This window comes from Heterodontus francisci, chromosome 1 (genome assembly GCF_036365525.1).
Source record: "Heterodontus francisci isolate sHetFra1 chromosome 1, sHetFra1.hap1, whole genome shotgun sequence".
Taxonomy (NCBI): domain Eukaryota; kingdom Metazoa; phylum Chordata; class Chondrichthyes; order Heterodontiformes; family Heterodontidae; genus Heterodontus; species Heterodontus francisci.
This window is the reverse complement of record NC_090371.1, coordinates 256,351,500-256,374,664: the sequence shown is the minus strand read 5'-3', so window position 1 is coordinate 256,374,664 and position 23,165 is coordinate 256,351,500. Positions and strand designations below refer to the sequence as shown.

Below are 23,165 nucleotides of genomic sequence, written 5' to 3'. Positions count from 1 at the left end.
ACGAATTACATCATCAAAAAACGCTAATAAATTTGTCAAACAGGATTTTCCTTCAGTAAAACTACGTTGACTTGTTCTAATCATACTGTGCTTTTCTAAGTGTATTGTTAAGACATCTTTAATAACAGATTCCAGCATTTTCCCAACGACTGATGTTACTCTCTCCCTCCTTTCATGAAAAGCAATGTAACATTTTCCAACTTCCAATCTGATGGGACCATTCCCAAATCGAAGGAATTTTGGAAAATCATAGCTAGCGCATCCACTATCTCTGCAGCTATCTCTTATAGAAACCTAGGGTGCAGGCCATCAGGTCCCGGAAATTTGTCAGATTTTAGCCCTTTAAGTTTCTCTAATACTTTTTCTCTGTTATTAATTTCCTCACTCTTTTTAGCCCCTAGGTTACTGTCTATTTCTGGTATGAAACTAGTATCATCTACTGTGAAGATAGACAGAAAATATTTGTTTAATGCCTCTGCCATTTCCTCATTCCCCATGATAATTTCTCCTGTCTCTGCTTCTAAGGGATCAACGTTTACTTTAGCTACTCTCTTCCTTTTTATATACCTAGAAAAGCTCTTACAATTTGTTTTAAAAGTTCATGGTGTAGGGGGTGACATATTGGCATGGACAGAAGATTGGCTAGCTAACAGAAAATAGAGTAGGCATAAATGGGTCATTTTTGGGTTGGCAAGATGAAGCGAGTGGTGTGCCACAGGAATCAGTGCTGGGGCCTCAACTTTTTACAATTGATATAAATGACTTGGATGACGGGACCGAAGGTATGGTTGCTAAATTTGCTGATGACACAGAGATAGATAGGAAGTTGTGAAGAGGACTCAAGGAGGCTCAAAAGGGAAATAGATAGGTTAAGTAAGTGGGCAAAGATCTGGCAAATGGACTATAATGTGGGAAAATGTGAAACTGTCCGTTTGGCAGAAAGCATAAAAAAAGCATACTATCTAAATGGTGACAGATTGCAGAGCTCTGAGATGCAGAGGGATCTGGGTGCCCTAGTGCATGAATTGTATACAGGTTCAGCAAGTAATTAGGAAAGCTAATAGAATGTTATAGTCTATTGCGACGGGAATTGAATACAAAAGTAGGGAGGTCATGCTTTAGTTATACAGCGTATTGGTTAGACTGGAGTACATCTGGAGTATTGGTCTCTTTATTTAAGGAAGGATGTAAATGCATTGGAGGCAGCTCAGAGAAGGTTTACTAGACTAATACCTGGAATGGGCAGGGTTGTCTTATGAGGAAAGGTTGGACAGGCTAGGCTTGGATCCGCTGGGGTTTAGAAAAGTCAGAGGCGACTTGATTGAAACATATAAAAGATCCTGAGGGGTCTTGACAGGGTGGATGTGGGAAGAATGTCTCCCCTTATGGGAGAATCTAGAACTAGGGGTCACTATTTAAAAATAAGGGGTCACCTGTTTAAGACAGAGATGAGGAGAGATTTTTTCTGAGGGTCGTGAGTCTTTGGAACTCTCTTCCTCAAAAGGCAGCGAAAGCAGAGTCTTTAAGTATTTTTATGGCAGAGATAGATATATTCTGGATAAGCAAGGAGTGAAAGGTTATTGGAGTAGGTGGGAATGTGGAGTCGAAGTTACAATCAGATCAGCCATGATCTTATTGAATGGCGGAGCAGGCTCGAGGGGCCGAGTGGTCTACTCCTGCTCCTAATTCATATGTTCGTATTTTCATATTACTAGCTAGTTTACTCTCATTCTATTCTTTCCTTTTATCATCAACTTTTTGGTGGTCATTTGCTGTTTGTAAAACACTCCTAATCCTCAGATTTGCTACTCTTTTTTTTTGCAGCATTGTAAGCCTCTTCTTTTAATCTAAATCAATCTAATCCTTAACTTCCTGAGTGAGTCACCAATGGGTCTTTCTTGTTGAGTTTTTGTTTTTCAATGTAATATATTTTTGTTGAACATTTCGAATGTTTTTTTTTAAAAAAACGTTTCCCACTGTTCATTTACCGCCTTACCTTTTAGTCTATTTATCCAATTTACCTTGCCAGTTCTCCCCTCATACCTATGTAATTGACTTTAAGTTTAAGATCCTTGTTTGTGATTGGAGTATGTCAGTTTCAAACTTAACGGAATTCAATGGTATTATGATCACCGTTGCCCAGTGAATCTTTTGCTATGACAGTACTAATTAAACCTGCTTCATTACAAAATACTACATCTAAGATAGCTTTATCCCTAGTCGGTTCCACAACGTATTACTCCAAGAAAACATTCTACATACTCACCTTCTAGACCACTCTTGCCAATTTCATTGTCCCAGTTTATAAGAAGATTAAAGTCCCCCACAATTATTACATGGCTTTTGTTACAAGCTCCAATAATTCCTTGTTTAATTCTCTGTCCAATGGTATAACTACTGTTAGGGGGTCTTTAAACTATTCCCACCGGTGTTTTCTGATTTCTGACATTTCTAATTTCCACCCACACTGATTCTACTTCACGATCTTCTGAAGCCAGATCCTTTCCCACTAATGTGTTTATGTCATCCTTTACTATCAGGGCCACCCCTCCTCCTTTGCCATTCTGTCTTTCTGAAATATTGCATACCCTGGAATATTTATTTCCTAACCTTGATCACCATGTAACCATGTCTCTGTGATGGCGGTGAGATCTAAATCATTTACCTCTATTTGTACCACTAGTTCATCTATCTTATTGCAGCTGCTTCACGCATTCAAATAAAGAATCTTTAATTTCATTTTTTTTAAAAACTTCTATTCCTTGCAATGATCTTATTTACTGATATGCAATTTTTGTTAAACTCTGTCCCTTCCTATCCCATTATGCTCGTCTTCACCCACACCGCTATACTGTTCTGATGCCTCGACCTTTCTCTTTGCATTTCTAAATCTCCCTTCACCTGAACCCTTCTGCTCCCCACCACCACCAACCCCCCCACCCCCCCCGTTAGTTCACAACCTCTAGCCTCATCTGCTAGTACACTCTTTGCACATTCTGTCCCTTCCTGCCACATTCAGATTATCAGTTCCCTTATTGCTACATTCTTCTCTCTTTAAATTATGACATCTTTCCTCACTTGATCCCTTGCCCCACTATTTATAGTGTAAAGCCCTCTCTATCGCCCTAGTTATACGACTCGCAGAACACTGGTCCCAGCATGGTTCAGGTGAAGACTGTCCCAACGGGAGAGCTCCCACTTTCCCCAGTACTGGTGCCAGTGCCTCATGAATGGAAACATATTTCTCCCACACCAAAATTTGAGCCAAGCATTTAACTCTCTAATCTGATTTGCCATACTCCAATTTGCTCGTGGCTCAAGTAATAACCCAGAGATTATTACCTTTGGAGGTTCTGCTTTTTAATTTAGACCCTAGCTGCTGAAAGTCCCTATGCAGAACCACTTTCCTAGTCCTGTCGCATTGGTACTCACATGTACGATGCATAACAACTGGATCCGCCCCCCTCCCACTTCCACATTACTAACTCTCCTCCCCATTGTCTTAAACTATTTTTTGTAACTAGGAATGTTCAGCTCCCAGTTCTGCCCGAGCCCAAGAAACACCTGTTATTATATTATACCATGCCTTGATAGCAATCTGTATCTCCAGCTCACTAATTTGTAGATTAATATTTATACACAATTCAAATCCCTCTGTTCTGCAATCTTACCCACACAAACTAAAACCAGTGGAATTGAATTTTAAGACATAAACAATTGTAGATTATGAAGCAGACTTCAAAATATCAAATTTGGTAAGAAATCATATTAAAAATTAATGTCACATTTAGCCCATTCCTTCAAATGGGTATTTAGAATCGGAACAATCATGGACTCTATCCATTAAGGGAAATGAGTAACAATAGATAAAACCCTAAATTTCTCCTCACTATCAAAAGGTAGAGAATGCTGGAAGATCAATCCAACATGATGAAAATTTGAACATATGCATTCCAAGATGACATTCCAAAGCACAGTATAAACATAGGAGCAGGGGTCGGCCATTTAGCCCCTTGAGCCTGTTCTTCAAGTTCGATCATGGCTAATCTGTATATTAGCTCTATCTATAGCCTTGGTTTGAGATCTTTTAACACCGTTGCGTTACAAAAATCTACTAATCTCAGTTTTGACATTTTTAACTGATCCAACTTCAACAGCTTTTCAGAGGAGAGAGTTCCAGATTTCCACTACCCTTTCTCTGAAGAAGTACTTCCTGCCATCATCCCTGAACAGCCTCGCTCTAATTTTAAGGTATGCTCTTTAGTTCTGGACTTCCCCACCAGGAGGAAATAGGTTCTCTCTATTTACCCTACCAAATCCTTTATTCATCTAAAACACCTCAATTAGATCACCCCTCTGTCTTCTATACTGAAGGTAATACAAACTGAGTATCATATTTTAACCCTTTGAAATGGTTGGATTTAGTCCAGGAGAACAGATCTTAAAATTTTATGAACATTTGATTAAAATAGTGAATTCCAAACTAGTAAAGCATCTATATCGGTTTCCTTTCCAATTTGATTTTGCACCTTTACTGTCTGTACTTCCAGCAATACACATTGGGCTGGATTTTTACCAAACCCACGACGTTGGGCTCAGTGCCCGGGGGTTGGGGGGGGTTAGAATATGGGTCCGGCAGCAGCCTGCTACAGAGGCAAACGCCGGGAGGGCCTGGAGCAAAACTCCCAGCAGTGACTAGACTCCGTGGCGGCCCCCACCGCTGCTGGGTGATGGGAACAGCATTTCAATATTTAAATGAATAACATGAATAATTTTAAATAAACTTACCTGAAATCTTCCGGCCTGCCACGATCTGCGGCGTGGTGGCCAGCACTCCTGCACCTTCAATTCCCAGCCTGGGGAAAGCTGACTTGACAGGTGGCCAAGGGGTGGGAAAGGAGTTAAAATTCAGTGCAGGAGAGGGATGGGCTTTAATAAATGCTTTAAACTTTGTACAGTTTGGCCGGGGTGAAGGGGTGATACTGCTTTAAAACTTCTAATTGACTGGCAGGATTGGTTGCCCTTTAAAAATGCCGCCAGCGCACAGGCTGCTGGCGCCATTGCCGGAGACGGACAACCCACCCCCTCCGCATGATTTGGCGGTTGGTTGGGGGGGGGGGGGGGCGGGGTGGAGAAATCAGCAGCGAGCTCTTAAAATCCAACCCATTAATGTCATTAGCATGCACAAGCACACACAGCACTTCACTAAGGAAATGTATCTGATTAGCCCCCCCATCTGCCTCCAATAATTAATCTGTTAGTTGAATAGAGATGCTACTTATTTAGCATTTGGCCTAGGTGGCAACTGCACGTTTCAGTACTAAAAATTCCTTTAAGCTGCGTTAATATCCACACAACTGGAAATCATCCCCAATGACACCAATCATAGTACTTTCAGCAGCACTTCAGCTAAAATCATCAAATTCACTTCAGATTAGAGGATAAGATTTTTGACTGTGTGCACCTGACTTGATGATTTGCCTGCTGGGATTGAATATTAGAAGTTCACAGGTTCATAGCTCATGAGTTTTCAGTAGCACTGCTTCTCATCAGCACCACATGCAACTTCCTGTTACTTTCTCCCAGTGGGCAAGGTTTGCTCTGGAAGCACAAATTGGAAAATTTACCGGTGGGTGTCAAATCTAGGACCTTACGCCTTTGATAATATGCCAAATGATGCATTTGCTCACTGAATCACAGAGAATGCTTATTTTCTTCCAATTCATCCAACAAGTTAGATTTTCTATAAGCTCATCACAAAACAAAATATGTAAGCACCAGGATTCTGAGTGAACTAAATACCATCACTGAAGTTGTGAATAGTTTTACAAGTCCAAGTACATCACCATTGCACTACAATACTATTTACCTGGCAATATCCTATGTTAGGATTTCGGAAAGCATAGGCAGTGAGTACTCTTCGCAGAGCACCAATTCCCATCTCATTCTGAAATGCTGGATGCTCAGGAAGTGAGCGATGTAAATCCCGTTCTATTTCTTCTGTGGCTAGGTTATACTTTCCAATGGATTTCTCCACCAAATCAGAGTAATATCCGGGATGAGTGGCCATCTCGTTAATGGCACCTGAAGGCAAAAGACAGATTTTAAATTACACCAAATGAGCAACATTCTATATTTTAATTGCAGGATTATGCCAGGCTCAATGGTAGGCTTCAATATATTCCTCTTAAACAGGCCATTAAGAAGGGTAAGAATGGTGGAGGAGGGGTGAGAATGGAAAGACAAGAAAACTCAAGACTCTGCAGCCGGAAATTTTACACCGCCCCAATGGGTCGGATGGAGGCATGGGAGCGGCGTAAAATTGAGCGGCAGGCTCCGGGAGGCATACCTGCCCCAATTCCGCCTCCGGACAAGTTTACGGCAGCCAGGCGGCCTGCCCGCCTGAGGCCAATCAAGGCCCTTAAGTGGCCACTTAAGAGCCCTTGCCAGCCTCCACGGGTATTCTACCCAGGCGAGCCGGTGTGCTGGGGACATGAAAGGCCGCCCAGTGATAGCTGCCGGCCGTTCTGCACCCCGGTGGGAGGGGTGGGGGGGAGGGAGGAAACATGCCAGTCAGGCACAGGGTGTCCGATTGAGGGCCACTCTCGCCTCCCAACCCACCCCCGGGACCCAAGACACCCCCCTCCCCCCAAAAGACCACTCCAGCCTCACCAGGGAAGGACTGATCCCCCTGGTGAGGCATGCCCCTACTTACCTTCCCCTCCTCAATCCACGGAGTCGGCTGAGCTGCAGTCCCAACAGTGGCCACCGCTCCCGATGGCGCGGCTGGGATTAAGAGCTGCCGGCCCGCTGATTGGCTTGCAGCTCACTGAGGAGGGACCTCCTCCCTCAAGTGGGTGGAAGTCCCGCCTCAGGACAATTAAAGCCCGGGGATCAGTAAAATACAGGACAGATCCCCAGGCTAGGCAGAAACGGGTTCACCACCTACTTTCAGTCCGGCTCCCGTCCATCCACCATAAATTCCGGCCTGCATGTTTCCAGTTTGGGATATAATGCACAAATGCTGTTCATTATTTCCTCTTTTAAATATAGTCAACTTAAACTGAATTTTGTTATTGGTCCATAGCTTAACAACCATCTCCTGACTACTTAGGTGAAATAAAGGCAAATCCTACATAATAATCAATTCCACCATGATGGCCAAGGTGGTGGTGTCTGTGCTATGATAATTAGTTTTGTATAGCATCTCATCCACTGGGGTTAACCAGGTTTGAAATATGTCAGGCTACAATATGACCTGAATTCAGGCCACTGGATCAAACTCGTATTTTATAGTCAGCCACATCATTTTAAACATAAGTTTTACTTATTTTAAAATTATTACATGGACTTTCTATTCAGATTTCAACAGTAAAATAAATTAAATGCTAAATGTCCACTGTTATTTTGAATTTTGTCATGCCTATGTAACCTATGAAATGCTCATGGAAACATATATATATTGTATTACATAATTATGAGTACATCTAAAATTAATTGTTGGAATAAAAATATAAAAAGACTACAATAAAATAAACTCTAAATTAGGAACAATACTGTGCTTTTCTGTTTAATGAAGATCTCTTTTGCCAAGTGAAGATTAATGTATTTTCAAAAAAACACTGCAAGTTTAGTGCTCTTAGTAATCTTCTGCCTTTGCATACCTGAGAACAATAGCCAAAGCTCCCCCCTCATGCTTTCAGGAATGCCTTTTAGTACAAGCTCCTGGGTCGTCTCTGTGCGATACATGCACACTCCACGGCCATATTCAGCAAAGTGGATTTGCCAAGACTGTTCCTTCATTAGTTCCTTTGCCTAATCGTCAAATACAATATAATAAATCATTAACATACCAAATTCTGGGTACTATGATTGAACATATGCCACACGAACTTGCAAGTTTGAATTTTTAATTATGAATTACATCAATATCAAAAAGCCACAGCTAACAGTTATCTTGGCTGTATTTTTTAAAAATGGAAAGTAATACTTATGGCAGTAAAGTTTTACATAAAATTAACTGCACAACTGAGCCACCTTTAAAATTTCTTAACCAAATTTTTCAGTCATATCATTCCCCCAGTGTTTTTCTTTAAAGGTGTCTTGCCGTGAATAACCAAGCACACGTTTCACTGGCCAAAATAACATTAGTGATGAGTCATATTTCCAAATTTGAATTTCAATTTTGTAGAAGGCAATATCGTTTTCCAGTGTAGTGTTGCAACTCAATGGCATTCCAAAAGGCTGTTGGTAGAAGTGGTTGGATGCAAGACTGCACAACTCACATGAGCTAGATGTGCGGTCATGGTGGAGAGACAGAATGGGGCTGAGGCATGTCTCTCACAGATGGATTGGGTGGGGGAGTGTTGGTGAGAAGGGTTTTTTGGGATTAAAAAAGGAAATTTTGTTTGTCTACTCCTTGCACTGACAGACACTTATTTTTTCTTAATTGGGAATTGTGTAGATGTGTCCAAAATAAAAAGAGGGGAAAAAGTCTTTCTCTCTCTCTAAAGTTATGAATATATGTTTGTCAACCAAGTTTTTAAGCTTGTACATAACTACATGTGTACAATTCTCTATTACGTCACTCATTATTGTGGATCAGACCAGATCATGTGAAACAAAAAGAAATTCACTGAATTTAACACTTACACTTCCAAAGTATGCATCAACTTAATATGAAAACAGCAGAAATGCAACTATTCATGTTTATAAAGGACAGGTAGTTACATGAACACATCAATAAGCAACATGTACCACTTTGGGATTGAATTCTTCAGGTGATCGGCGACGATACATTGTCATGAGTGTTTGCGTGGCTATTGGAACACTATTTCCATTTAGATTGAACTGGCGCTCTCCCTCTGTGTCGGAGGTGGAACTGAGACTTCTCGGTGGGCTACCTGAAATGATACTGCTTTGTCTCGAAAATACCTGAAAAGGTAAATAGTTGGCATTCTAATGGTGGATCATGACATTCATAACCTTTTGATGCTATCAATGAACACATCCAATAATAATAAATGTTAAAACAACTTTTTTGAAGAAACAGTGAACTTGAGTGTTCCAAACTTTCACTGCAACAAAGAGCTCCTTGGAAGACTGTTGTCAAAGTTTGGAGATGTTTATAGAGGAACTTTTCTCTTAGCTTTCTTCTATGCTTAAGTAAAAGATGAACCTCAATTATCATGATCTAACAAATAATTTTATTGCTCAATTATATTTATCCAATAGGTCTAAATTACAGATGTAACTACTGTATTATTCATAGTATTGCAAAAGGCATTGGCAGAAAGCCGCAGCATGTGGTTTGCCTGTAATTAAAAATATTCAGATAAACTATGGAGTGCTCCCTTTACTTTGTCCAATAACAGAGCCTAAGGTCAGACTCAATGGAGCAGCATCCATTATGAATTTTTCCTTTTCTTGTACCCAAAAGTACCCAGAAGCCTGTATTTTGCACAGGAATAATGATGAGGCTAACGGCACTCACCATTATCATGCAGTAAATTGAACGCAACTTCCGGAGTACACACAGTTAAACACAGAAATCTGGAGGTTGCGGTCAGAGTTATCATGCTCCTCCACAAGCTGCATTATAACAGTACTTTGCTGAGAGACTGAGCAATGAAATTCACATGACGGCATGTCATCTCTGGTGCATTCTAGTGTAAGTGAATTTTTAACAATGTGATTAGTCAAAATTACTGTCAAACTACCTCTCTGGCTCTGAAAAGTTAATTTTACATGTGTGGAGTTACATTTTTTTCAAATTGTAGTTAACGTTGCAGGGTTATCAAAATTAAATTTATATTTTTATTTTTTCCTGTCTGTCTCTTATTTCTTTCTCAACCCCATTTTTCTTTCCCAATCTTTATTTTGCTTTCTGGGCATTTTTTATATCCAAATTATAATCCTGGTTTAAACTCTGCATGTCTCTGTGAGGATCTTTAATCTGATTGGTTGACTGGCATTGGCGTTTCTTATCCTGCTCACAGACACTACAGATCCCCGATAAAGGCCACCACACTGGATGAGATATTCAATGACAGGAAGTTTTTACTCAAAAACCCTCAAAAAAACTCTGCGTCCAGCTATCAGCATTGGTTTTTGTCACCAACCGCAAAATCCAGATCATGATCTCCTGGAAAGAGAATTCCAATCTATTTCACAATTGTGGACTTATAGCTACCTAGAATTTGACTGAAAATGACGAGACTCATTTCATTTAGAGCATTTAGTCAAAGTGAGGTGAGCGGAGAGCCTTTTATCTCATCTTGAACTGGACTCAACAACACAGAAATCAGATTAGAAAGCAGTTCTGATGAAAGGTCACAGACCTGAAACATTAACTCTGTTTCTCTCTCCACAGATGCTGCCAGACCTGCTCAGTATTTCTAGCACTTTGTTTTTATTTCAGATTTCCAGTATCTGCAGTATTTTGCTTTTATTATAGAAAGCAGACTATGCTAGCTCGCTGCATCAACCAGCCACTACGTTTCTGATTAATTATGGAAACCAGAACTTGTTTGTAAACAAAAAATATATACATCAACTAGTTAAGAGTATGAAAAAATGAATTTACCAGTTTCAAAGAACAAAGAACAGTACAGCACAGGAACAGGCCATTCGGCCCTCCAAGCCTGCGCCGATCTTGATGCCTGCCTAAACTAACACTTTCTGCACTTCCGGGGCCCATATCCCTCTATTCCCTTCCTATTCATATATTTGTCAAGATGTCTCTTAAACGTCGCTATCGTATCTGCTTCCACCACCTCCCCTGGCAGCAAGTTCCAGGCACTCACCACCCTCTGTGTAAAAAACTTGCCTCGCACATCCCCTCTAAACTTTGCCCCTCGCACCTTAAATCTATGTCCCCTAGTAACTGACTCTTCCACCCTGGGAAAAAGCTTCCGACTATCCACTCTGTCCATGCCACTCATAACTTTGTAAACCTCTATCATGTTGCCCCTCCACCTCCGTCGTTCCAGTGAAAACAATCCGAGTTTTTCCAACCTCTCCTCATAGCTAATGCCCTCCAGACCAGGCAACATCCTGGTAAACCTCCTCTGTACCCTCTCCAAAGCCTCCACGTCCTTCTGGTAGTGTGGCGACCAGAATTGCACGCAATATTCTAAGTGTGGCCTAACTAAGGTTCTGTACAGCTGCAGCATGACTTGCCAATTTTTATACTCTATGCCCCGACCGATGAAGGCAAGCATGCCGTATGCCTTCTTGACTACCTTATTTCTTTTTCATACTTTAGACTAGTATAACTTGCAGTATTTTCTAAAATTCCACAATTGAACAAGCTGAAGTACGAAGTAATTTTGATTTATGGAACTTGGTTGTGCAATATGTTCTTGAAGTTTTATAAAATAAATCTATAACATCTCCACTGATAGCTTCAGATTGTACAATATGTGACTATTTTAGATTGATTTTCCTGTAGAAGGGACCAGTAAATAGTTATAGCTTGGTATTGTGGCTATTTTTTAATGTTTCTTCAAACATTTTAAAGCATTTCATTCCATGGTTGATATAGATATAGTACTATTCAATATAATCTATCAAGCTTTTGAAAACTATTGAAATAATATAAAGACCACCATACTTTTAGTCAAAGAAATAAATTAGTTTTAAACTCAGAAAAAGTTTTGAATTTCTGAATTGTTCAGTCAGTATTAATTCAAAATATCCTTGATTTAAAAGTTTCAAATATTCTATCTCCCCAAAATAGTTCAGACAGCAAGAAATTCTAGTGTTTCAGAATTAGCATAATATACACTGCTAATTTCTTAAAATCTACTTTTCAGATTTTTTTTGTTCCACATACCTCATCATCGGAACTGAGACTTCCTACAATTTCTTTATCAAAACAAATTTTTGGTGTTGTTTGCTGTAGAAAGTCAGAGATTCTCTGCACCAGGAAGTCTCGGTCCTTGAGATTGGCAAAAAAGAAAGTCATCCTGTTCTTGGTACTGATAGATAATGGACTGGGAAGCACACTCGAGCTGTCAGCTTTCTCTACTATTGTCACCTAAGGAAAAAATATATACATATCCTTCAAGATACAGTTCGGTGTTCACTCACATAATTAAAGTTGAACTTTAATTATAAGAGTCAGAGAATCAGTTACAGCATAGGAAGCAATTCGTCCCATCAAGTCCATGCTGGCACTCTGCAGAGCAATCCAGTCAGTCCCACTCCCCCGCTCAATCCCCGTAGACCTGTAAGTTTCTTTCCTTCAAGTGTCCACCCAATTTCCCTTTGAAATCATTGATCGTCTCTGCTTCCACCACCCTCATGGGCAGCAAGTTTCAGGTCACTACCACTTGCTGTGTAAAAAAGTTCTTCCTCACATCCCCCCTGCATCTCTTGGCCAAAACCTTCAATGTGTCCTAGTCCTTGTACCATCAGTTAATGGGAACAGTTTATCATGGTCTAACTTATCTGAGCCTGTCATAATCTTGGACAACTCTATAAAAATCTCCCCTTAATCTCCTTTGCTCCAGGGAAAACAACCCCAGCTTTTCCAACCTAATATTTTAACTAAAATCCTCCATCCCTGGAACCATTCAGGTAAATCTCCTCTGCACCCTCTCAAGGGCCCTCGCATCCTTCCGAAAGTGTGGTGATCAGAACGGGACACAATACTCCAGTTGGGGCCTAACCAGAGCTTTCTAAAGGTTCACCATAACTTCCTTGCTTTTGTGCTCTATGCCTCTATTTATGAAGCCCAAGATCCCATATGCTTTGCTAACCATTCTCTCAATATATCCTGCCACCTTCAAAGATCAATGCACATGAGCCCCCAGGTTCCTCTGTTCCTGCACTCTTTAGAACTGCACCATTAACCCTATATTGCTTCACCCTAACCCTGCTAAAATGCATCATCACACACTTGTCTGTATTAAATCCCATCTGTCACTTGTCTGCCCATTCTGCTAGCCTATCTATGTCCTGTTGCAGGTGGTTCATAGGATCCTCACTGTGTGACTCCTCCAAGTTTGGTGTCATTGGCAAATTTTGAAATTCTACTCTGTATTCCATGATCCACGTCATTTATATATAGCAAAATATAAAGCAGTGGTCCTAGCACTGACCCTTGGGGAACACCACTGTCTACTATCCTCCAGTTTGAAAAACAACTATTTACCTGGACTCACTATTTCCTGTCCTTAAGTCAATTTTTTTAATCCAATTGAACACTGACTTTCCTATTCCATGAGCCTCAATTTTGTTAAATAGCCTTTATGTGGTACTATATCAAAGGTTTTCTTAAAATCTATGTAGATAATATCCACCGCATTCCCTTCATAACTTTTCCAGTTATGACAAAAAGTCATTGGCCTGAAATGTTAATTGCTTTTTTCTCCAAAGATGCTGCCTGACCTGCTGAGTATTTCCAGCATTTTCTGCTTTTATTTCAGATTTCCAGCATCTTTGGTATTTTGCTTTTGTTTTCATGGTAGCCAGAGGAATTACCTTTGCAATGCATGCCACTGCCACTTGAAGGTATACTGTACAGGATGCTGACACATTTCCAGATGTTAAATAAATAATTAAACATCTAATTATATTGACACACCACGAGTATATACTGTCAACTATGGGTCTGTGCATCCGGTATATTTCTTTTTTATTTGGACACGTATTTTCACGGAGAGAACTATAATTCATAATCAAGGCAAGTGGTTTGTTGTGGAACTGTTATAAGATCACTTATACTCTAAGTTGCTCCTCAAATTAATAGGGTTCACAGCATTCATTTTGATGTTCAGATTAAGCAGACAGCACCAAATATTATTAACAATAATTATACATACACTTAACAGCACTTCGGCCAAAAGCTTGAGATTTTGCCAGAGAATTGTGAACATTACAATTCTGAGCTCGAAGTTTTTAAGTCTAATCAGACATCAATGAATTGAGTATCTCTCAACAACCACTTTTATACCCCTTTTTCACCACTTGTGACAATTTGCATGTTCCATAGCATTGATGGGAAAAGTAATTGATTTCAACGATAGCTTCTGGGTATGGGATGTCGTACTGCTGTAGATTATCATACAGCCCATTGCCCGGTGACCTCGGAGACCTGCTGTGTGCCTGTCTGTGGGGACTGAGCCCATGTCTTTCCCATGTCCCTTATTAATAACTTTAACCTCAGCGAGTGCAACTTCTCAACTTTGTTAATAGTTTCACCTTGATATAACAGTCGATTAGATGGAAGACAGTTAGAGAAATTAACAAATTAATAAAGGCCCCCAAAAGGAGGCATTTTCACTTTTCCAAGTTCCTTATGCGAATGTGGCTATGGAGAAATTTAGATCTCTAGAATATCTTTCTATCCCCCATGAATGTTAGGCTTCAGGAATCAAATGAAATTATAACTTCTTGGGAGGAATGTGAAACAGGTCAACATCACTGTGAAGCAGACCTGAAGGAGTCTGCAGCAGATTAGGAACACTGAAGCAGATCAGGATCACTGTAAAGCAGTAAATGAAAAGCAAATTACTTTGGATGCTGGAAATCTGAAATAAAAACAGAAAATGCTGGAAATACTCACCTTGGATGGTGAGGAGAGAGGAGGTAAAAGGGCACGTATTACACCTCCTGCGATTGCATGGGAAGGTGCCATGGGATGGGGATGAGTTATTGGGGGTAATGGAGGAGTGGACATGGGTGTGGCGGAGGGAACGATCCTTTCAGAATTGCCTTAAACTGGGTTTTTCATGTAAGTGCTTCGGCTAGGGCTGTTCATTAATCTGTCATGAACACTCTCTCTGTACTAACGCTTTGTCTTTCATCACACCATTAGCACACTCTCTTTGCCTTTGCTCCATGAGCTCCTTGTCAGTTAATCTGTTCGGCCCTCTGTCCTGTCATAAACCTTCCTTTTTGTTCTCTTGCACCTCCCCCCACCCCCCCACCCCAATCCCAACCCCTGCTTTACTTGCTTAAAACCTGTTACATTGCTAACCTTTGCCAATTCTGATGAAAGGTCACAGACCTGAAACGTTAACTCTGCTTCTCTCTCCACAGATGCTGCCAGACCTGCTGAGTATTTCCAGCACTTTTTGTTTTCATTAGCACTGTGAAACAGACTGGAAGGAGTCTGCAACAGGTTAGGATCACTGTGAAGCAGACTGGGAGGAGTCTGCAGTAGGTCAGCAACGTTGAAGAAAGGAAAAAAAAAAAATAAAACTGACATCACAGGAAGGCCACAAATTGATTGGCTGGTGGGTATTCTAGTTTTCTTTCCCTTTCTCCAAGTTTAGGAAGTTAGTCTAAGGAGCTGGGAAATTAAAAATTTTAAATTTACTATTTTTAAGTGACACAAACAGAAGGGAAGTGAGTAGCTGGCGAATCTTCCCTTTTATTTTTAAGTAGCATGGTTTATTAATAGTAGCAAGATTTATTATCTAATAGATAGAGGAACAGCAGAGCTGCTCCAACCTCTAGACTGCACATTCTGTTCTATGTGGGACCTCCAGGACACTTACCGTGTCTTGGATAACCATATGTGCAAGTGTGAACAGTTGCAGCAGCTCAAGCTCCAGCTTTCAGAGCTTGAGCAGCAGCTGGCATCACGGCAGCACATCCGTGAGATCTAAGAAAGCACGTCTATAAATGTGGTCATCTCACAACTTAACAGTCTGCAGCGAGAGAGAATGGGTGGCCACCAGACAGTCAAGAAGAAACAGATAGATAGTACAGGAGTCCTCCGAGTGCATCTCACTCTCCAACCAAGTATTCAGTTCTGAATACTGATGAAAGTGATGGTTCATCTGGGAAGTGCAGCCAGAGCCAAGTCCATGGCTTGCTCAGTTTCACAGGGGAGCACAAAGACTGAAGAGCAATAGTAATAGGAGATTTAATTGTTAGGGGAATAGACAGGCATTTCTGCAACCTGAATCCAGGATGGTGTGCTGTCTCCCTAGTGCCAGGGTCAAGAATGTCACTGAATAGCTGCAGAGCACCCTGAGGTGGAAGGATGAACAGCCAACGGTCGTGGACGGCCCACATTGGTACCTATGACATAGGCAACAAGAGGGATGTGGTTCTACACTCAGAATTTAGGGAGCTAAGTAGGAAATTAGCAAGCAACACCTCAAATTTAATAATCTCTGGATTGCTCCTGGTGCCACACGCAAGTGAGTATAGAAATAGGAGCATAAAGCAGATGAATGTGTGGCTGGAAAGATGTTGTAGGAGGGAGGGCTCTAGATTCCTGGGACATTGGGACCAGCTCTGGAGGAGATGGGACCTGTACGGGCCAGACAGGTTACATATAAACAGAATGGGGCCCAATGTCCTTGCGGGGCTATTTCCTAGTGCTATTGGAGGGTTTGAACTAACTTGGCAGGGTGTGGGAACCAGGAGGTAATATCAGAGAGGAATGCCAAGGCGCACAGAATATTGGGAGAGACAGATAGCACTAAAGTAGAAAATAGTAAGTTATCAGGTTTGTTCAGAGTAAGGGATAAAGTCATAAAGTCTAAATTAGGGTTACTGTGCATGTATGCGAATGCACTGAGTGTGGTAACTAAGATTGGTGAGTTACAGGCGCAGATTGCCATGTGGAAATATGATGTTGTGGAAATAACAGAGATCTGGCTCAAAGACAGGCAGGACTAGGTATTAAATATTCCTGGATACAAAGTGTTCAGGAAAGATATGGAAAGGAGGGGGAGGGGGAAGGGGGGGATGGTGGTGGCAGTATTGATTAAGGAGGAAATTGCAGCGCTGGAGAGAGGATGTCCCAGTGGTGTCAAGGGCAGAATCTATTTGGTTGGAACTAACGAACAAAAAAGGTGCAATTACAGTGCTCGGTGTAGTCTATAGGCCGCCAACTAGTGGGGAAGATGTAAAGGAACAAATTTGCAAGGAAATTACAGACAGGTGCAAGAATCATAGAGTAGTTATAATGGGAGGACTTGAATTATCTGAATATAGACTGAGATAGTAGTAGTGAAGAGAGCAGAGAGGGGCAAGAGTTCCTAGAGAGTGTTCAGGAAAATTTTCTACAGCATAATATTTCCAGTCCAATGAGAAAGGAGGCACTGTTAGATCTGGTTCTTGGGAATGAGGTGGGCTCGGTGGATCAAATATCAGTAGGGGAACTTTTAGGGGACAGTGATCATTGTATCATAAGGTTTAGGTTAGCTATGGAAAAGAACAAAGAACAATCCAGAGTAAGAATAATTAACTAGGGAAAGCCAACTTCAATGAGGGTAAGCATGGATCTGGGCCAGATAAATTGGAATCAAAGGTTGGCAGGCAAAAACGGTAACTGAACGATGGAAACCGGAGCAAGTTCTCCGTGTCTGCGTGGGTTTTCTCCGGGTGCTCTGGCTTCCTCCCACAGCCAAAATACTTGCAGGTTGATAGGTAAATTGGCCATTATAAATTGCCCCTAGTATAGGTAGGTGGTAGGGGAATATAGGGACAGGTGAGGAGGTGGTAGGAATATGGGGTTAGTGTAGGATTAGTATAAATGGGTGGTTAATGGTCGGCACAGACTCGGTGGGCCGAAGGGCCTGTTTCAGTGCTGTATCTCTAAATAAATAAAAATAAAATACGAAACTTGGAAGCATTGTGAACTGTGAGGAGGATAGTGTAGAACGTCAAAAGGACGTTGACTGGTTGGTAGAATGGGTGGACAAGTGGCAGGTGAAATTTAATGCAGAGAAGTGTGAAGTGATTCATTTTGGCAGGAAGAACTCAGATAATACAAAATAAAGGGTAGAATTCTGAAGTGGGTGCAGGAGCAGAGGGACCTGGATGTATATGTGCATAAATCATTCAAAGTAGAACAGGTTGTGAGAGCAGTTAATAAAGCATACAGCATCCTAGGTTTTATTAATAGGGGCATAGAGTACAAAAGCAAGGAAGTTATGTTAAACTTGTATAGAACACTAGCTCAGCCTCAACTGGAATACTGTGTTCAGTTCTGGGTGCCACACTTTAGGAAAGATGGGAAGGCATTAGTGAGAAAGTGTAGAAAAGATTCACAAGAATGGTTTGAGGGATGAGGAACTTCAGTTATGTAGATAGATTGGAGAAGTTGGGACTGTTTTCCTTCGAGGAGAGGAGAGAAGGTTGGAGGAGATTCGATAGAGGTGTTCAAAATTATGAGGGGTCTGACAGAGTAGATAGGGAAAACCTGTTCCCATTGGTGGAAGGATAGAGAACAAGGCGGCACAGATTTAAGGTAATTGGCAAAAGAAGCAATGACATGGGGAAAAACTTTTCATGCAGCGAGTGATTAGGATCTGGAGTGCACTGCCTGAGAGCATAGTGGAGGCAGGGACAAATCGAGGTATCTAAGAGGGAACTGGATCGTTATCTGAAAAAGAATGTACAGGCTACACAAGGAGAAGGGAGTGGTACTAGGTAAATTGCTCCTTCGGAAAACCAGTGCAGACACAACAGGATGAATGGACTCCTTCTGTGCCGTAACAATTCTGTGAATTGACGGTCAAAACATGTCTTTCTTCATTATGTCCTGGGAGGACATATAACTGTCATAAAAATGACATCACCACACATCCTGTTTGTTTGTAAATCTGAAAAAATATATAGGGGGAGCAGAAGCCATTCTGTGTCACTCTCTCAAGCCTTGAACAAACATAGGAAGCTTCTTTGTGCATTGCTGACTCGGTTATCAACTAAAATGTTCTCCAACTGTCTTTGTCGGGTATTTCCGTCTAAATAGAAACATTACTAAAACATATTTTTATCCAAAATCAACCAAGTCTGTCTTATGAATTGTATTTCCATCCGAACAGAAACTTACTTCATAGGCAAAAGCTAAGAATTATAAATAGCAGTACGATCTTACAAAACAATATAGCACAAATGTATATACTCATTGTTCAGCATGAAGAAAATATAGCCCACTGGCATGCGGCATGATTTTCTGCCCAAGTACTGCAGTTTTGCATCCAAGGGTGGAATTTTATGAGTGACGTGGCGTTCGACGGCAGGACTGGAAGTTGTTGTAACTTCTGCTGCGATTCCCGTTTTCCACGCATTTTGTATGTAAATTAGCCATGCAGCGACAAGCATGGGGGACACATGGGATCATGCAGCGGGGGACTGCTTTTATTGGTGTAATCCACCATCACCTCAAGCACCATGATCGCCAAATATATAAAACATTCTGTGCTTGCAGTCTCCTTTCATGTAAATATCTTCAGACTAACTTAATTCAAGCTTTTACTTAAATCAAAATAACTTTGCCTCCCTTATTGTGAAAGTCACCACCAACTTCATCATTTATTTCCCCTGCAGCCAAAGTGAATCACGTGGCAGCCAGCAGGCATCCTGTCCCATGATTCAAGTGATGCCTCCATGCAGGTTCTCCTCCAGGCTATTAGGGAAAGGCGGGAGATCTTCTTCCTTGCAGGTGGACTGAGAAGACCCTCCTGCCTCACCAAGGGGGCCTGGATGCCTAGGAGCTCTTGAACATCACTCGTAGAACATGGATGAAGTGAAGCAAGCGCATTAATGCCTTGCTCAGATTGGCAAGGCTAAGTCATACTGGAAAAGCAGCTCCACGGTTTTCTTTCATGGCTCTGTGTCTTTAAGGCAGAGGGTACGCAAGGAATGCGTGAGCAGCCTTGGTGCCATTCACTAAGTGGTAGTGCACCAAGATGAAGATTGGCATTGTTTATGTGATTGGATGTGTCGTGCAAAAGCCACTGCAAAATGAGTGCTGTTGATCTATGCATGCAATGGTTATGATGCATCATTTATCATTTGCCATGTTATTAAATCTGCACTGTCTGCTGCAGGATAAACAAAGCTACAACCAGCATGCTAGAACAGTAGGAGGTATCCCTGACATAAGGCTACTCTCCATGGCTGAGGAAGAGGCAGTTAGGGCGAGCGGAGATGGCGAGGCAGGAGCCACAGGTGTAAAGATGAAGTGTCATCTTCATTCTTGCAGCCATATGCGGAAACTAAAGGAAATTGCATCAACCCATGTGAAGCACATGCTTCGAGTGCCTCTGTTTGTGTCGCCACTGCAGGTTACCACACCAGAGAGTCACAGAACGCCACGTGGTCCAAGAATCCTCCTCTGGAGACAGAAAAGCAGCCAATGCCCCAGAGGGTGCACTGTCACCTGCCTCCGCTTCCACCTCCGCCAGCACAGATATATCTACATAGTCCGCGGGGAGTTTAAGATTAGAATCTGAGTCAAGAGCTGGTGTGCACAACACAGAAACGTCCCAGCAGCTGAAGAAGCATAAGCCAGCTGGGTCCCCTGACAATCGGAGGACTGCAGGGGACCAGGCCCCTGCTGAGCCCCACACTCATGATGATCCTGTTTGGAGCGATGAGAAGTCTGCTGGATGTGCAGCAAAGCCATGTGGAAAATATGTCGGAGAGGCCTGAGGTCATACACGACTTTGCGCGTGCCATGAAGGAGACTGTGCAAGCCATGACATCTGCCATGTCCAAGGCATTTGAACATGTGGCTTCCTCAATAGAGAGAGAGTCTGGCGAGCTCCGTGGCAAGTCTAGTTGATCTCTTGAGCCATATGCGATCTGACCTGCACTCCATCGCTGTTGTCATTGGCTCCATGCAGCACAGTCTAAATGAGAGGGGGACAAGAAACGTGGCCCTCCCTCCAGGTGACCCTTCCCCTGGGGAGACAAGCAGGTGCGATTGTGCACACAGATGGAGGTGCAGCACGTGCCAGCTGCCCCGGGGCCTTCCTCTCAGGACACCTAATTGCAGCGATGAATAAAACCTCATGCAAAAGGAAATTTCTGTGGGAAATTGTTATGTTTCTCCTCCCAACGTTCTGGATGTGGCTTACTGCTGGCTGAAACATGCATAAGTTAGGTTTTCCCTGATGTCCCTTGCATTTGTCTCCATGGCCCTCATATTATTGACAGCATCGTTGGCATTGTTGTCCTCCTTTTCACCCTACTTGTTCAACCTCATCTGATAATGCCGTGTATTCACTATACCCTCTGACCTCCCCCTCTCTGACGCTTAACTCTGTACTCAGCAAAGGTCTCAGTTTTATCCCCTTATGCCCCCACCTCAATGAATTTCACAGTCAGCTGACGTTGAGCTCTTCTTCCGTCGCCTCCAGGCTCACTTCTTTGACCAGTAGACCTATTCATTCACCTCCAGCATTCTCCCTCTACCTGGACCCCTCCCCCGGCCTCTTACCCGCTCTTGATCTTTTCATTGAAAACGGTCAGCGAAACATTGGTCATCTCAATTTCTCTGCCCCCCTTCACTCACTCTAACCCCTCCCCCTCTGAACCCAAGGCACTCTGTTCTCTCAGGTCTAACCCCGACATGGTCATCAAACCTGCAGACAAGGGTGGTGCTGTTGTATGGCATACCAACCTCTACCTTGTAGAGGCTCAGCGCCAACTCTCAGACACTTCTTCCTACCTCCCTCTGGACCATGACCCCACCACCGAACATCAAGCCACTATCCACAGGACTGTCACTGACCTCATCTCTTCTAAAGATCTTCCCACCTCAGAGCCCTGCAACCCCGGACAGCCCGCTTCTATCTCCTTCCCAAAATCCACAAAGAGGACTGTCTCGGCAGACCCATTGTGTCAGCCTGCTCCTGCCCCACTGAACTTTTTTCTTCCTATCTTGACTCTATCTTTTCTCCACTGGTCCAGTCTCTTCCCACCGACATCTGTGAATCTTCTGACGCCCTACGTCATTTTGACAATTTCCAGTTTCCTGGCCCCAACCGCCTCCTCTTCACTATGGACGTCCAATCTCTCTACACCTCCATCCCCCACCAGGACGGTTTGAGGACTCTCCGCTTCTTCCTTGAACAGAGGCCCAACCAGACCCCATCCACGACCACCCTCCTCTGCCTGGCTGAACTTGTTCTCACATTGAACAACTTTTCCTTCAACTCCACTCTCTTCCTTCAAGTAAAAGGTGTCGCTATGGGTACCTGCATGGGTCCTAGTTATGCCTGTCTTTTTGTGGGATATGTCAAACATTCCTTGTTCCAGTCCTACACAGGCCGCCTCCCCCAACTCTTTTCCTGGTACAATGATGACTGTTTCGGTGCAGTTTCCTGCTCCCGCCCTGAACTGGAAAACTTTATCAACTTTGCTTCTAATTTCCACCCTTCTCTCACCTTTACATGGTCCATCTCCGACACTTCCCTTCCTCGACTTCTCTGTCTCCATCTCTGGGGATAGGCAGTCTACTAATATCCATTATAAGCCCACCGACTCTTACAGCCACCTCGACTACACTTCTTCACACCCTGCCTCCTGTAAGGACTCCATTCCAATCTCCCAGTTTCTCCGTCTCCGTTCATCTGCTCTGATGATGCTAGCTTCCATGACAGCGCTTCGGATATGTCTTCCTTTTTCCTCAACCGAGGATTCCCCCCTACTGTGGTTGACAGGGCCCTCAACCGTATCCAGCCCATTTCATGCACCTCTACCCTCACCCCTTCCCGTCCCTCCCAGAACCACAACAGGGTTCCCCTTGTCTTCACTTTCCACCCCATCAGCCTCCATATCGAAAGGATCATCCTCGGCCATTTCCGCCACCTCCAGCGTGATGCCACTACCAAACGCATCTTCCCCTCCCTTCCCATCAGCATTCCGAAAAGATCGTTCCCTCCGCGACACCCTGGTCCAATCCTCCATTACCCCCACCACCTCATCCCCTTCCCATGGGACCTTCCCCTGCAATCGCAGGAGGTGTAATACCTGCCCATTTACCTCCTCTCTCCTCACTATCCCAGGTCCCAACCACTCCTTTCAGGTGAAGCAGCGATTTACTTGTACTTCTTTCAATGTAGTATACTGTATTTGCTGCTCACAGTGTGGTCTCCTCTACATTGGGGAGCCCAAAACGCAGACTGGGTGACTGCTTTGCGGAACACCTCCGCTCAGTCCGAAAGCATGACCCCGAGCTTCCAGTTGCTTGCCATTTCAACACTCCCCCCTGCTCTCATGCTCACATCTCTGTCCTGGGATTGCTGCAGTGTTCCAGTGAACATCAACGCAAGCTCGAGAAACAGCATTTCATTTACCGATTAGGCACACTACAGCCTGCCAGACTGAACATGGAGTTCAATCATTTCAGAGCATGATGGGGCCCCCCCATTTTACTTTTATTTTTAGTTATTTATTCTTTT

General features: G+C 42.8%; 1 protein-coding gene across 2 annotated transcripts in view; it reads right to left on the bottom strand.

The window, feature by feature from the left end:
- The window catches only part of tbc1d9 (TBC1 domain family, member 9 (with GRAM domain)), a 150,655-nt gene that overhangs the window by 70,920 nt on the left and 56,570 nt on the right, over window positions 1-23,165 (bottom strand). For both annotated transcript variants that reach the window (XM_068043405.1, XM_068043409.1), the window contains exons 7-10: window positions 11,837-12,040; window positions 8,758-8,934; window positions 7,665-7,815; window positions 5,870-6,084 (exon numbers count right to left, since the gene is read on the bottom strand). In XM_068043405.1, the coding sequence (XP_067899506.1) occupies window positions 5,870-6,084; window positions 7,665-7,815; window positions 8,758-8,934; window positions 11,837-12,040 (747 nt within the window). The remainder of the gene's footprint in view (window positions 1-5,869; window positions 6,085-7,664; window positions 7,816-8,757; window positions 8,935-11,836; window positions 12,041-23,165) is intronic.